The following is a 16,016-nucleotide window of genomic DNA, read 5'->3' on the forward strand; positions in this document are numbered from 1 at the left end:
GGCCCCGCCCCTCTGCAACCCAGTTCAGAACCCCTGCTCCAGTCTTGTGCACCAACTAGGCTTTATAAAATTTAACTTTTAATAATTCCATTTAAAAATATGTGAACTCATAAAGCGTGAACCACGTGACACCCCACAACCACACTGACAAATTCACTGCGTGTAAGCACACAGTGCTGGACCGTGTCCATAAAAACCAATTAATTAAAACACTGCAAAGGTGGACAGATGGCAGGACCTTCGTTCAGATCCAAGATTTAGGCTTAATTAGCACCATGCTTGGTAAATAAGTGTTATGCCCCTGAGGAAGCCGTTCACGCGGCGAAACGCGTAGGGCAAGGCGGCATAGGTGGAGGATGGTGAGAGAAGCTCCTATTACTCCCAACGTAGAGAGGCAGGCGTTCTGTGTGGGACTGGAAGGGAGGGGGGCAGTCCATTGTGATCAGCTACTCACTTGATTACCAAGCATGGTGCTAATTAAGCCTAAATCTTGGATCTGAACGAAGGTCCTGCCATCTGTCCACCTTTGCAGTGTTTTAATTAATTGTTTTTTATGGACACGGTCCAGCACTGTGTGCTTACACGCAGTGAATTTGTCAGTGTGGTTGTGGGGTGTCACGTGGTTCACGCTTTATGAGTTCACATATTTATAAATGGAATTATTAAAAGTTAAATTTTAGAAAGCCTTGTTGGTGCACAAGACTGGAGCAGGGGTTCTGAACTGGGTTGCAGAGGGGCAGGGCCTGATGCACTTGGCTAGCTGGGGGCACTGCTCCAACCCTAATGTTTCTATTTAATATGTTTTGGTTAGTTTTAATACGGGCCTTTGGGTCATGGTACAAGGCGTCAACCCACTTTCTAAAATTGGATCCTATTCCCATTTTTATCATGGTGACCCGTAAAAAAATTCCATTCGATGGAATCAAAAGCTTTTTCGTTATCTAGAGCGGCTAACACTCTGTGACCCGAGTTGTCAGGTTGGGTTACTATATTTGTAAAAAATCGTCTGATATTAATATCTGTGGTTCGGCCCAGTATAAATCCTGTTTGGTCAGGGGAGATCAGTTTGGTAATATATTGGTTGAGTCTATGGGCCATTATTTTTGCTAGAATTTTGGCATCAACATTAATTAGTGATATCGGCCTATATGAGGCACAATTTAGTGGGTCTTTTTCTGGTTTTAGAATTAAAGTTATTAATGTTTCACTCATGGATCTTGGCAGGTTCGCCCCCCCCCATGTACATTGTTAAACAAAGAGGTCAACGGTGGGGTTAAATGCTTAATATGCTTAATATAAAAATCCATTTAAAGACATCCAGGCCTGGTGTTTTTCCAGGGGTAAGCAAGGAGAGAGCCTCTGTTAATTCTGTTTCTGTGATGAGGGCATCCAGAGAGTCTCTGTCTGAAGAGTCCAAGTGGGGGAATCGCTCCAGCTAGTTCTGTAGTTGCTCCTGTGTGAAAGTCATTCTTGAGGTATATAGGGAGGAATAGTATTGCTCCAACACATGGTTAATTCCTATGGGGTCAGTAATTATACAGTCCCGGTTATCTTGGATCGCTGGTATGGATGTTTGGGGAGATAGTTCTCAGGATAGCAGTGCCTGGAGTTTACCATTTTTATCTCCTGTGGCAAGGGTATTGGCTGTTTTGCGCAACAGGATTTTTTTTAACTTGTTTGACTTGGGTTGTCTGCAAAGCAGTCTGGCACGAAAGCCACATTTGTTTTGTTTGTGGGGACGGGTGTTTTGAGTTAACTGTTGTTCAGTTAGGGTAACTTGTTTTTCCAGATAAGTGATTTCTTGTTGTGTTAAATGCTTTAATTTGACTTGTGTATTTCCCTATGATGAAGGCATTTAGAGACTACCAGACCGTTTGGGGTTGGGATGAAGTTACTGTTTCTCTCAATGTAGTCATGTAGTTCTTTGTCAATTGGTTCCGTGATCACGTCCTGGTGTATCCAAAAACGTATCAATTTCCAGATTTTGTACGTTGAAAGTAAACCAGTCCTCAAGGTTATGGAGAGTGGTGAATAGGCCGATATCCCACCTGCCAAGATGTCTATTGTTGAGGTTTGTGCTAGTATTGCTGAGATTCCTAAGGCCAGGTCTATCCTGGACATTGTATTGTGTGTTGCTGAGAAGCAGGTGAATCTTTTTTCCTTGGGATGTTTTTCCCTCCATAAATCTGCAACGTTAAAAGCAGAGATCCAAGTTTGCAAGCTATTGGAGGGTCTGGTTGATGGATAGAGTCTGTCCGATACCACTGCATTAAAGTCTCCCATCATAATAGTGGTGGGCCAAGGGGAGGGTAGCAATTTTACTTATTATTGTAGGCAGCAGTGATACATCAAAGGGAGGAGGGAGGTACACATTAACCATGATGTAAGTTCCTCTGTTTACTATGCAGTGCATGATCATAAAGCATCCCTCTGAATCTGTGATAAGTGTCTTAAGAGTAAAAGAGCATTTTTTTTGACACGTGTATCGATACCCCTCTAGAATAGGTTGAACATGTGGAGTGGTAGGAAGCTGCTATTCCCATCTAGGTGGGTTTCTTGAAGCACAGTGATCTGAGGTTTTAACCATTGTTGGGGCAAATTCACTAACCGGCGAAAGTTTGCCAGCGCTGGCTTTGCGCACATCGCAAGACTTTGCCAGGCGTAAATTTGCCTGGACAACGTTAATTCATGAAGATCCGAAGTTGCGCACAGGGTCCCGAACACTGGCGAAGTTGAGCTAGCGAAAATACGCTCAGCAGTTTGAAGTTACGCTAGCATTGGCTAATTTGCATATGGCGTGCAGTTAAAATACAATGCCGTATATGCTGCAGCAAATACATTACACTACACAAGGCCAGGGAACCTTAATAAAATCAAATAGAGGTGTTATATTGCCCTACACATGTGCCCACAGTTTAGGTGCCATATGTTATCAAATGTAGGGGGGAAGGAGGGTACCCCCAAAAAATTTGATCTTTTTCAGCCTATCACCCTGTAAAAAGGAAAAGACACCAGTGTTTTTTGGGACTTCGAAAATTTTTTGAGGAACTCCTATCTACTCTATTGCACTTCGCCTGGTCTGAGGTGGTGAAGGCACGTCTGGCGATAGAGGTAACAATCAGTAAAATCAAAAACTTAGTGAATTTGCGTAGTAACGATTTGCCTGGCGTTAGAGTGTGAAGTTGCACCAGAGTCTATCTCCTTGGCGAAATGACACCAGCAACCATTAGTAAATCAGCGAAGTGCCAAAATGACGTCACACTGGCGAATTCTCGCCAGCGTTAGCCACTTCACCCTTTAGTAAATTTCCCCCGTTGTGTTTTAAATACCAGACCTCATTTTACTAGGGTGCCTCAAATCCAATTTTAATAACTCCTTAGTCGAATTTGACCGTTTTGGCAATAAAAAAATGTGAAAATACGAATCTCAAATTCAAATTTTCAATTTGACCTTTGATTAATGTTTTATGGGTTCTGTGTCACACCTAAACAAGCAGAGATATAAACACAACTTTTTTGTGCTTCAGTAATTCAGATCAATAAGGAAATAACTAAATGTTGCTAATAGTGATGGGCGAATTTATTCGCCAGGCACGAATTTGCTTCGAATTTGCGTGATTCGCGGCGAATTTGCACAATTCACGGCGAATTTGCGCGATTCACCGCCAGTGAACAAATTTGCAAAACGCCCGTGAAAATTCACCTGAAAAAATTCGGCGGCTTCAAATAAATTTTTTGCCGGCGTAGACAAAAAACGGGCGCCGGTGCCAAAGACGGGCGCCGCTGTCAAAAAACGGGAGCCGCTGTCAAAAAACGGGCTAAATTTTTCACCATTTCACGAATTTCGTGTGAAATTCGCGAATTTTCCGGCGAAGTGAAACGGCGCAAATTTGCCCATCACTAGTTGCTAAGTCTTCATTCAGTCATATTAAATCTCAGTGTGGATTTATGGATGCTAATTGGTACATGAAGAGAAAGGCATACCTTACAACTAATTTGGATTGTAAGAGCTATATTGAGACCTAAAGCAAATAAATATTAAAAGAGTAAAAACTCTTGATATTTTCTTTAATGGCATTTTAAAAAAATATCTATTTCTATTGTACTTTATATTACTCAGTAGTAATGGGCAAATCTGACCCTTTTTACCAAATATTCACAAAAAGGTGAAACATCCAGCAAATACATTTAAGTCTATGGGTGCACAACAATTTTGTTGAGTCTACGGTTGCTTTTTGCTAGGAAACATGGGAAACTGGCAAAACATTTCACACATCACTATTACTCAGAAATGTTAGCTCAAATGTTATGCCAACAATAAGTTCTATAATAAAATTACTAAAGGTCATGAGCACATGTAGCTATAGGCTGCACTGATCTCAGCCTGCATATTTTGCAGACTCAGAGACGTGGATCCACTGCATGCCCCTGCACCATTGATTTGAATTAGCTCTGCCTGCATGCACACACACAGTGGAGTGAAAGCGGAGTTGAGGCCATCCTCCACTCCACTGCATATGTGCGCATGCAGGCAGAAGCGGCTTAAATCAACGGAGCAAAGGTACAGAACAGATCCACTTCTCTCAACCCAAACAATACACAAGCGGAGACACTGGAGAGCAGCAGAGCCTACAGCCCTGTGTGTCCATGTTCTTAAATTCATATCTAGTAGTACAGCACTAGTATTCTGTACTGAGCTAAAAAGTGCAAAACATGTTTCATTAAAGGGATACTGTCATGGGAAAAACATTTTTTTCAAAATGAATCAGTTAATGGTGCTGCTCCAGCTGAATTCTGTACTGAAATCCATTTCTCAAAAGAGCAAACATATTTTTTTATATTCAATTTTGAAATCTGACATGGGGCTAGACATATTGTCAATTTCCTAGCTGCCCCAAGTCATGTGACTTGTGCTCTGATAAACTTCAATCACTCTTTACTGCTGTACTGCAAGTTGGAGTGATATCACCCCCTTCCTTTTCCCCCCAGCAGCCAAACAAAAGAACAATGGGAAGGTGACCAGATAACAGCTCCCTAACACAAGTTAACAGCTTCCTGGTAGATCTAAGAACAACACTCAATAGTAAAAACCCATGTCTCACTGAGACACGTTCAGTTACATTGAGAAGGAAAAACAGCAGCCTGCCAGAAAGCATTTCTCTCCTAAAGTGCAGGCACAAGTCACATGACCAGGGGCAGCTGGGAAATTGACAAAATGTCTAGCCCCATGTCAGATTTCAAAATTGAATATAACAAAATTTGTTTGCTCTTTTGAGAAATGGATTTCAGTGCAGAATTCTGCTGGAGTAGCACTATTAACTGATGCGTTTTGAAAAAAACATGTTTTCCGATGACAGGATCCCTTTAAGCTTTTCATGACCATAAACAGGTTTATATTTGATAAAACTAGTTCACGAAACAATTAATTTAGACATTTCATTTTTTATTTGGTATACCAGAAGTATCATAGTTAACATGCAAGTATATTAGGGTAGTAGCCTGCACACTGGCTTAATAATCGAATAGATATTAATTTGTTGGTTTTTAGTAAAACTTGCATGGCAGAAATAACAAAGCCTACCAGAGACCAGAGGTATATCTAGTCTGACAAGTTGTTGGACAACTTCCCAAGAAAGAAAGATCCTTTTGGCATATTTGAGTTTGTATATGGTTACTGTGTGATTGATGTGGTTTTGCCAGAAGTTTGATTAGTTGGAATTGTTCGATTCGAAGTCGTAGTCAAAGGTCGAAGTAGCCTATTCAATGATTATTCGAGATTCGAAGGTTTTTTCATTCTAATCCTTCACTCGAGCTTAGTAAATGTGCCCCGTAATGTATATATAATCAGATAATTTTTTTAAATGTGGTTCATTATAGATGCAATGCATATTAACTAGTAAAAAGTAAGTATACCTATTTGTATCAGTTATAAATAATTAAATATAGGTAACAAATATAAAACCAAAACCAAGGCAGTAAAATGCTATACTTGAGAAGTACATACTCTCCCCTAGAACTTGCATTTGCAACACAATTTTTGTTTAGAAATTATTTAAAAAAATGTATAATTTAATTATACATATTTCTAGAATTGAAATACATTTGAAATATTTTTTCAACAAAAGAATACAAGAATAAAAAACTAAGATTTTATTCTGCAATAACCTGCTTAAAATGTTGTTTATAATTTAAAAAGTTATCATTTTAAAAGATTGTCACTTTAAGGTCAACAACAAGTTCTTTTATAACCTGATGTGTCTAGACATTGAAAAGCAGAATATTTCATAATGTATTGCACGTAGACAATATACGCACAAAAAAAAAAAACAATCCAAAAGAACATTTTTACAATTTGAAACATACATATCTTTTATTGGGTAAAACTTATAAGAGTAGAGTCTTCTACATTTTACACTGGAAAATGTTAATCTAATGTCTACAAAAAAAGAAGAAGAAAAAAAGGAAAAAATGTACCTTATTGGATTGTCCATTCTTGATACAGTCAAGAAGGCTGCCAGGTTCGCCGTATAGGAGGAACAGACAATAAGGGTGAAAAGCCACCAGCTCCCCATCACAATTCGCATTGCTACAGAATTAGCTGCAGATTCTCCACCTAGGAATATATTATGGTTTTAGAGCATTAATACAACCTCTATTCACTATACTCCAACTCATTTGAACACTCACAGTTGAACAGATACTTATACAAGTCTAAATAGTCTGTGTTAACCTTATTTTGAAAGTAAAGAGGGAACCTTTGTATGGTATTTATCACACTAAAGACAAATCATTTATAATGTCAAATGCCGAGAGCAAATTGCAAAAAAGTTTACAATCTGACCTTTTTTTTTTTACCTTACCTGCTTGTTCTGTCCTTACTACCTAGACTGTGCCTTCTGATGCAACACTCTGCTCCTTGCAACAGATTCCCAATCTGTCACAGGGAACATGTCAAAGCATAGGGGCAGATTTATCAAAGTTTGAGGTGAATTTTCAAATTAAAAAAAATCTAATTTTGAGCTATTTTTAGTCCAAATTTGATTCAAATTTGAAAAAAATTAAAATATCTAAATGTATCATATACTGTCTCTTTGACTTCGACCATTTGCCATCTAAAACTTGCGAATTGCTGTTTTAGCCTATGGGGGACCTCCTAGAACCCATTTGGAGTCAATAAGTGGACTTTGAAAAATGTAAGGTTTTTTTGGGATAAACTTTGAATCAAATTTGATTGAATGCGCTATTCCTTCGATTCGTCAGATTTGAATTTGGTTGAATACAAACCTATTCGATTGAAAATGGACCTATTCGACCAAAAAAAACCTTCATTTTGGTTGGTCTTTTTGAATTTGAATTTTTAAGTTTTTTCAATTCAAAATTCAACCCTTGATAACTATGCCCCTTAGTGTGTGATGTAAGTGCTTGCTAAATGAGCACAAAGGGGTGCACTCTTGCTGTAGCATTTTCATGCTGGGCTAATGTAAATACTACAAAAAAACCTGCTCAAATTCTGCTAAAAAGTTTCTGTTGTTCAAACTATTTACTCACTATTCAAAATATTTTTAACTACATCAGAACATGTAACAAAGTCCTATACCTAACATTGCATCTTATATTAAAGGACATGTAATCCCCCCACACACCACAAATGTAATCTGTAAAAAGCCTCTCTGAAATCTCTAAAACACCTGCCACTCTGGTTGCTCAAAGGTTAGAAATAAGGCTGCAGCATTCACTTTTTCACTTAGGATTCCTTCTCCACCACTGACCCCCTCCCCTTGTAATTTAATTGAACTGTTAGTTATCATCATCATCATCATCATCATTTATTTATATAGCGCTGTCAAGATACGCAGTGCTTTACTGCAGTTATAGCAAACAGGGAATAAATGGTGGATAACAGACAAGGATTACAGAGTACAATAGGGTTTACAAACTGAAAGGTTAGGGTACAATTGAGACATTAGGATTGTATAAACACTGTCATTTTTGATACAGCAATGATTAATTAAGGTACATCGAATAGGCCTCTTTAAACAGATGGGTCTTTAAGGAGCGCTTGAAAGTTTGGAAGGAAGGAGAAAGTCTGACAACTTGTGGCAGAGAGTTCCAGAGAAAAGCAGAAGCCAGAGTGAAGTCTTGTAGACGAGAAGGGGCAGAAGTGACCAGAGGAGAAGTGAGGCGAAGATCAGAAGCAGAGCGTAGGTTTTGTGAAGGAGTGTATTTGGAGATTAGAGATGAAATATAGGGAGGGGTTTCATTATTAAGGGCCTTGAATGTGAGTGTAAGTAATTTGAATTTGATTCTAGAAGAGATTGGGAGCCAGCGAAGGGACATACATATGGGACCAGCTGATGTTGAGCGGCGAGCTAGATGAATGAGTCTAGCGGCCGCGTTTAGAATAGATTGGAGTTGTGAAAGGTGACTTGTTGGAATACCTGTGAGGAGTAAGTTGCAGTAATCAAGGCGGGAGATGATGAGAGACTGAATCAGTGTTTTAGTTGATTCTGAACTGAGATAGGGTCGTATTCGAGCAATGTTGCGCAGTTGAATACGGCAAGATTTTGCAAGTGTTTGAATGTGTGGTGAAAAAGACAGATGAGAGTCTAAGATGACTCCTAGGCAGCGTGCCTGTGTGGTGGAATGAAAGGTGGTGTTGTTTACGGTGAGTGATATCTGAGGGACAGGGGAAGATCTTGGAGGAAATATAATGAGTTCTGTTTTAGAAAGGTTCAGTTTCAGGTGGCGCTGTGACATCCAGGAGGAGACAGCAGAGAGACAGTCTGTGACTTGGGAAAGGACAGAATTAGAGAGATCAGGAGTAGACAAGTAGAGTTGGGTGTCATCAGCATAAAGGTGATACTGAAGTCCAAATGACAATGAGTTTTCCTAGTGAAGTTGTATAGAGCGAGAACAGCAGGGGGCCAAGAACAGAGCCTTGAGGAACTCCGACAGAGAGTGGGAAAGTAGTAGAAGTAGAGTTAGAGAAGGAAACTTTAAAGGAACGGTCAAACAGATAAGATGTAAACCATGAAAGAGCAGTGTCCCGAATGCCAGATGAGTGTAGAATGTCAATAAGGAGTGTGTGGTCAACTGTGTCAAAGGCTGCAGAGAGATCTAGAAGGATTAGAATGGAATAATGACCTTTAGACTTTGCCAATAGAAGATCATTGGTTACTTTGGTGAGTGCAGTTTCAGTCGAGTGTGATGGGCGGAAGCCAGATTGCAAGGGGTCGAGGAGGGAGTTGTGAGTGAGATGCTGGATCAGGCATTTGTAAACAAGCCTTTCTAGTAATTTGGATGCGAATGGAAGAAGGGAGACCCGTCGATAGTTAGTGGGAGAGCTGGGATCAAGGGAAGGTTTTTTGAGGATAGGAGTGATTAGTGCTTGTTTGTATAATGATGGAAAGGTACCAGTAGAGAGTGAAAGATTGAATAGGTGGGTAAGTGCAGGAGAGAGTGTATCAGAGATTGGGTGGAGAAGGCGAGAGGGTATGGGGTCAAGGGAGCAGGTGGGGGGTTTTGAGCTGGCTAGAAGTTTGCTAACTTCATCTAGAGTTGCAGGGGTGAAGGAGTGCAAAGTAGATGTGAGTGGACTGCACGTTGGTCTGAGATTGTTGTCGGACGGTATGCTCAGCCTAATGAGATTGATTTTTTCATTAAAGAAATGAGCAAGGTCTTGGGCGGTAACATTAATAGGTGGAGGAGGTGGAGGGGGGCATAGGAGTGAGTTAAATGTTGCAAACAGCTGCTGTGGTTTGGAGGACATAGTAGATATTAGATAAGAGAAGTATTGTTCTTTGGCTAATGATAGAGCTCGGTTATAGCAGGAGAGCATGAATTTGAAGTGGATGAAGTCAGGATCAGTTGGTGACTTTCTCCACTGTCGCTCAGCTGATCTACTACATCTTCTGAGGTACCGTGTTACACTAGTGTGCCAGGGTTGGGGTTTAGCTGGCCGGCTGTGACGGGTGGTAGAAGGTGCAAGGGAGTCAAGTGCTGTTGAAAGGGCATCGTTGTAAAGAGAAGCTGCCATATTGGGACAGGAGAGAGTATTAATATGAGATATAGATTGTGCTGAAACTGTTGATAATTGTTGTGGTTCAAATGCATTAAGGTTTCTGTACGTGTGGGTAGAGAGAGATGGTTGTGAAGGTGCAGGTGAAAGCAGTATCTGAAAGGAGAATAGATGATGGTCAGACAGAGGGTAGGGAGAGTTAATTAAGTTGGATGGGCAGCATGAGTGGCAGAATATAAGGTCAAGAGCATGACCCTCGATGTGGGTAGGTGAGTCGGTCCACTGAGAGAGACCAAAAGAAGCTGTTAGAGAGAGAAGTTAGAGGTGGCAGCAGAAGCAGAGTTGTCAATGGGGATGTTGAAGTCCCCTAAAATGAGAGCAGGTGTCTCACTGGAGAGAAAGTATGGAAGCCAGGCAGCAAAGTGATCCAAGAAGGTGGAGTAGGGACCAGGGGGGCAATATATGACAGCAAGATTGGAGAAAACAAACATATGCTGTGGACTTCAAAAGAAGTGAAGGAGAGAGAAGTCGGTGTAGTTAGATTTTGAAACCTACATTTGGGGGAGAGAAGAAATCCCACCTCACCGCCATGACGGCCATCCGGTCTAGGAGTGTGAGTAAGTGAGAAGCCTCCATAGCAGAGGGCAGCAGGTGAAGCAGTGTCTGAGGGGGAGAGCCATGTTTCAGTGATTGCAAGAAGGTGAAGGGATTTAGCTATAGAGAGGTCATGGACTGCTGTTAGTTTATTGCAGATTGACCGTGCATTCCAGAGGGCACATGAGAAAGGCAGGGAGGGTGCTGGTTTTATGTGAATTAGGTTTGCAATATTAGAAGTACGTAAAGTCTTAAAGACTGGAAAAGACCTTGTTGAATGCCTGAGAGTAGGAATAAGTGAGGGTACAAATGAGTGAGCTAGACCAGGGTTTGGGGAGATGTCCCCAGCTGCAAGTAACAGTAATAATGAGAGTGAGACAAGGTGTGACCTAGATTTGACAGTTCGAGCAGTGTATTGTTTGATGGGATGAGAGGGGATAATAGATTTAACAATACAATGTTAGTTACTGAGAAAGCTCAGTTCCAAGCTACTGCAGTAAAACTTCAGCTCAGAATACAAAACATCCTCACTCCAGTCTAGCTACCAATGAAGAGAAGGCATCACTGATTTCCATAGAAACTCTGCTCTTGCCATATGTATATATACACACACACACACATACACACAGGTATGGGACCTGTCATCCGGTATGCTCTTGACCTGGGGTTTTCCAGATAATGGATATTTCTGTAATTTGGATTTTCATGCCCCTAAGTCTACAAGAAAGTCATGTAAACATAAAAAAAACTTTGCTTCCAATAAGGATAAATTCTATCTTGGTTTGGATAATGTACAATTTAATATATATATATATAGTGAATATATAGTTTACATGCCCTTTAATTGGCCTCATCCAATAGATCGGACTAAGGATTAATTGTATCATAGTGTTGACATGCAACCTTATAGTATTATATCATGATCAGCAACACCAAACACATGACGACACCAAACACATGACGACTGGCCAACCTTTTTTTCCCACATGTCAGTGACCTATGCTGAATGCTACAAGGTAGGATCCTTTAAACACAAGGGGATAGATTTATCAATATTAAATTAAAAAAAAGTTTGAGGCAAATATTTTGAATCTGTGTTTCTGGAATATTGACTTACTAAGCAACTTCATGTAGAAGTTGTTGGGAGCTGTAGTTTAATATTTCAAGCAAACTTGGCCCATATTTTATTGAGATTGCCACAGTTCTCAACTTCATAAAACATGGACTAAGTAGCACATATACTCATTGTGTTTGCTATCTGATCTTTTATTTTATGTGGTATATGGACAATTTATATACAGTAGATCACCACACCACAATTTTGACTGTATCCAGATCTTGCAACTCATTGAAAATAAAAGGTAGAATGTGATCTCACTGCTTCTGCATTTTTTTCGCATTATTAATTGATGAAAAGTTTTCATGTTTTTAACTTTTCACTTTTTGTTATTGTTTTAATTTGAACAACTTACATTTTTCACATTTCGATAAATCTGCCTTCGTAAAGAGACATGTAATTCAGCCATCATAGTCCAAATTGCATGATCTAGTCATGTTTTTTGTTTGGGTTAGCACTTATATTTATGCTGAATTTATCACTATACATACAGTAGATACATTAATTCCAAGCAATGCTATTTGATAGATGAAAATTGTGTGACAGAATGGTTTAAAAAATCAGCTATTTAAAACGCATTTGTCAGTATACACTTATAAGCATTAGTAAAATAAAGTACCTTGTTGGACAAAAGCACCATATACAATCCATATTGCACTGTACAGAGTAGAAGATGTTGACTGACTTGTTTGAGAAGAACTCTGTGCTCTTACCGCCTGAATTCGATTTAAAACAAATATTAGGACCCCAACTACAGGAATAACAGCAGCAATGCAGGTCCACACAGCAAAGTCAAAGGGTGCAAAGAGGGAGAAAATATTTATTCTTTCTTCAGGCTTTTTTATCAGAATTCCTACAGAATAATCCAAGTAACGCTTGGTGAAGTCCACAACATTTTCCCGCTCTGGTGTTATAGTGATTGCAGATATTGCAATGTCTGCCCTCTACAGAAAAAAATAGAAATTGCTTGATATCATGATCAATTCATTTTCAATGTCTTAGCTACCACATACAACAGCATATCCAACTCTCTATACTTATTTTGCAGCTGAAGGGGAGCTAAAATGGTTTCTTGCTGATTTTATTCTGACATGGCAGTGGGAACAGATTCATTAGAGTGGATGTATTTTAACAGCAGATATGATTTAATTTTATAAAAGTAACAGATCAGTTCAAGTATCTTAATAATCCAATGTGAAATGATGACATTTAAAGGGCAGCATAGAATAAATTCATACATGTCAGAGTATGAAAGCCTAAATGATTCATAAACTGATTTGAATGGCACAAAACTTTGAGGTTCATTAGAATTACAGGTCTTATCAAATATATTCCTTCATCCATAATGGCAATAATCAGTTAAAATATTGTTAATAGAGTCTCAGCACACCACATTATTGTACAGTATCAATTGACATTTACTTATGTACTTAAGGATCTCTTTAAATGAAAAATAAGAGATGGGTATTAGAGGAACAGGTTTAAAATGTCACCTGGATTGCTCTTTGTATGAAATTACTTTTTATTTTCTTCCAGTTTTTCAAAGATATATATATTCATATAGTTTCAAAACTGTTCTGTTTTAAAGCAATATTTATGGGGGGTTATTTATCAAAGGTCGAATTTTGAGTTATATGAATTTTTCTTAACTCTAATAAATGGGAGGTTATTTATGAAAAAACTTGAATGTCTAACATTGGATCGAATAGGAACAACCCAATTCGAATCAAATTTGAATTGCGTTTTCCTCTGAAAAAAACCCTCAAATTTCAGGAAGGCAGTTAAGATCTTCAAATGGTTCAACGGACTTCTACATGAACTTGGCAGGTTTTAGGCGGTGAAGTATTACATTAGAATTGCTTCCAGGGTCGAGGTGTGATAAATCTCCCATTCAAATTCGAGTTGGTGGTTTTATATTCAAAATAGAATTTGGACAAAAAAAATATGAAAATTCAAATTTTAATTTGCCATTCGATCCTTAGTAAATCTGACCTTTAGTTATTGCACTCAAACTGATTATTAAATATTTTCAATAACTACTGATTATAATTTAAAGTTTATCATATACTATGTAGCATACGTTTTTATTGGTGAACTCATTTAACATGCAATGTTTATATACCAATTATTTTTGTGGTACGATGTAGCTTTTACAGAAATGAAATGGAACATTATCATATATTCCAGTACATAAACAGTATGCATTTTCTTGACATAATTCATGACTAGAACAAGATATTTAGGCTTTCACATTGCAAACTAAGGGGCAGCACAAGTAATTCAACAGTGGTAATGTATAATACAGCAAATTAATAAAAATATATTACGCAGAAAACTTAAACAATTATTGTTGCATTCGATAATGTTCTTTTATTCATATTGCTGATAATAAACAATAAAACATATCACAAATTCGGTTAAATGAAACAATTATTTAGCTCTATCCCAAAACAGAATTAAATATGCTTAAGTATGCTTGTTATAAGAAATCCTGATGCCTAAAGACCTACTTGCTATTATAAGAATGTATATATTAGTGGCATAATGACACCAAGTGCAGATAGCTTACATCTTTTTCTATTACAATGAATGGGGATTTTCTTTATTGTTCCTTATAAAAACTAAATGCAGGAGTCCCCATACATGAACGTCTCCTATTGGACTCTCCTTCTACAATTTGAGTGAACACGAACATAATGGTAGGAACTCAAGTCACACTCCCTAGTGATAATTTACAAATTGCTTTAAAAAAAAGATCTTGTGCAAGGTGCAGAGTGCAGCAATGCCCTAAGAAAAGTCCAGAACAAGATGCAGAGATTATATACCCTGCTCCTTTTTTATTCGCAGCGCTCTGCATTTTCATCCTACAGTCGGATCAATGTATTTCTTTCCTGCGATTCTCCTTCACTTCTGTTTTCTGTAAAATATCCAACACGTTGCATGCATTTAGTCGCATTGCGACGTGTCGGGTCCAAGCGTTTCCTCTAGTCCTGCCCTATAACTCTGTTCTCCTCAAGTCTCCAACCCTTGCTAAAAAGTAAAAAATGCCCCTCAAGAGATTTTGAACAAAAATCAGTTTCTATTTAAAAAACAATATTTGTCCATTTGGAGGGGTTGAACTTGATGGACTTTTTTCAACCCTGAAAAAAGTCCAAAGTCCATCAAGTTCAACCATGTAACTTTATGTCCATACAAGCTCTATGAATAAGTGACAAGAATACTAATAGAAACATTGCTGTTCTCATGGTGTGTCAAATAATTGGCCTGAAATATTTTATTTTAAGTTGCACATTTTAATTTGGCATGAATGCTCTTAATAAATGTAATGACAAAACTCAATATAGACGGCACTTCTGGACAGTTTAATAAGGCAGGTAGCTGAAAAACGCATTTAGGGATCAAATCCCTTAATCATAGGTTACGCTAGGTTGGGTAACCTATGATTAAGGGATTTGATCCCAAAAGGCTACCTGCCTTATTAAACTGTCCAGAAGTGCAGTCTATATTGAGTTTTGTCATTGGATACAGTGGGGACACTGGTGACTAAGCACCTGGCAGGGGGAGGGACGAGCAGTGAGCTTGAACGGTCTCTCTCTTTATTATATTTTTACTTAATAAATGTAGACATCTTGGTATTTCTTACCTTGTTGATCAGCTCTCCTATCATACCATTCCAAGAGCCATTAGAAAGCTGATGTCCATATTTACCATCAGGTGCTTGGTAAATTTCATATTTAAACCCCAGCCGATTAGAGAGCTCATCCATTATTTCAATGGAAAACCCCTTGTATCTCTTGGGTTGACCAAGAATATTTTCTGCAACCATAACAAAAGGTTCTTCCTAAAAAAAAACAAAAAAAAAAAAAAACGATTATCCAGCTATAGCCTAAATGATTTATAATACAAACTGTGTTGTGCAGTATGATGGCAAATGTTTTCTCCTGCCCTGTAACTTATACCAACAACATTATGCCATAAAAGTTAACGTTTGGATTATTGTAACTATTCATAGTACCGTATATACTCGTGTATAAGCCGACCCGCGTATAAGCCGAGGTACCTAATCTTACCTAGGAAAACTGGGAACCTGTATTGACTCGTGTATAAGCCGACCCGCGTATAAGCCGAGGTACCTAATTTTACCTAGGAAAACTGGGAACCTGTATTGACTCGTGTATAAGCCTATACTACACTTTTGAATGCAGGGTCACATTTTCCTTTCCCGGCACAGCTACATTTTACTAAAAGCTGCTCCCCCCTCCCTCCCTCCCTCCCTCCCTCCCAGACA

General features: G+C 38.7%; 1 protein-coding gene across 5 annotated transcripts in view; it reads right to left on the reverse strand.

Annotated features, from left to right (window-relative positions):
* Positions 1 to 16,016, reverse strand: part of grid1.S (glutamate receptor, ionotropic, delta 1 S homeolog) — a 547,369-nt gene that overhangs the window by 39,502 nt on the left and 491,851 nt on the right. For all 5 annotated transcript variants that reach the window (XM_041571139.1, XM_041571138.1, XM_041571137.1 and 2 more), the window contains exons 10-12: positions 15,372 to 15,569; positions 12,348 to 12,672; positions 6,474 to 6,612 (exon numbers count right to left, since the gene is read on the reverse strand). In XM_041571139.1, the coding sequence (XP_041427073.1) occupies positions 6,474 to 6,612; positions 12,348 to 12,672; positions 15,372 to 15,569 (662 nt within the window). The remainder of the gene's footprint in view (positions 1 to 6,473; positions 6,613 to 12,347; positions 12,673 to 15,371; positions 15,570 to 16,016) is intronic.

This window comes from Xenopus laevis, chromosome 7S, assembly GCF_017654675.1.
Source record: "Xenopus laevis strain J_2021 chromosome 7S, Xenopus_laevis_v10.1, whole genome shotgun sequence".
In the NCBI taxonomy this organism is placed as follows: Eukaryota; Metazoa; Chordata; class Amphibia; order Anura; family Pipidae; genus Xenopus; species Xenopus laevis.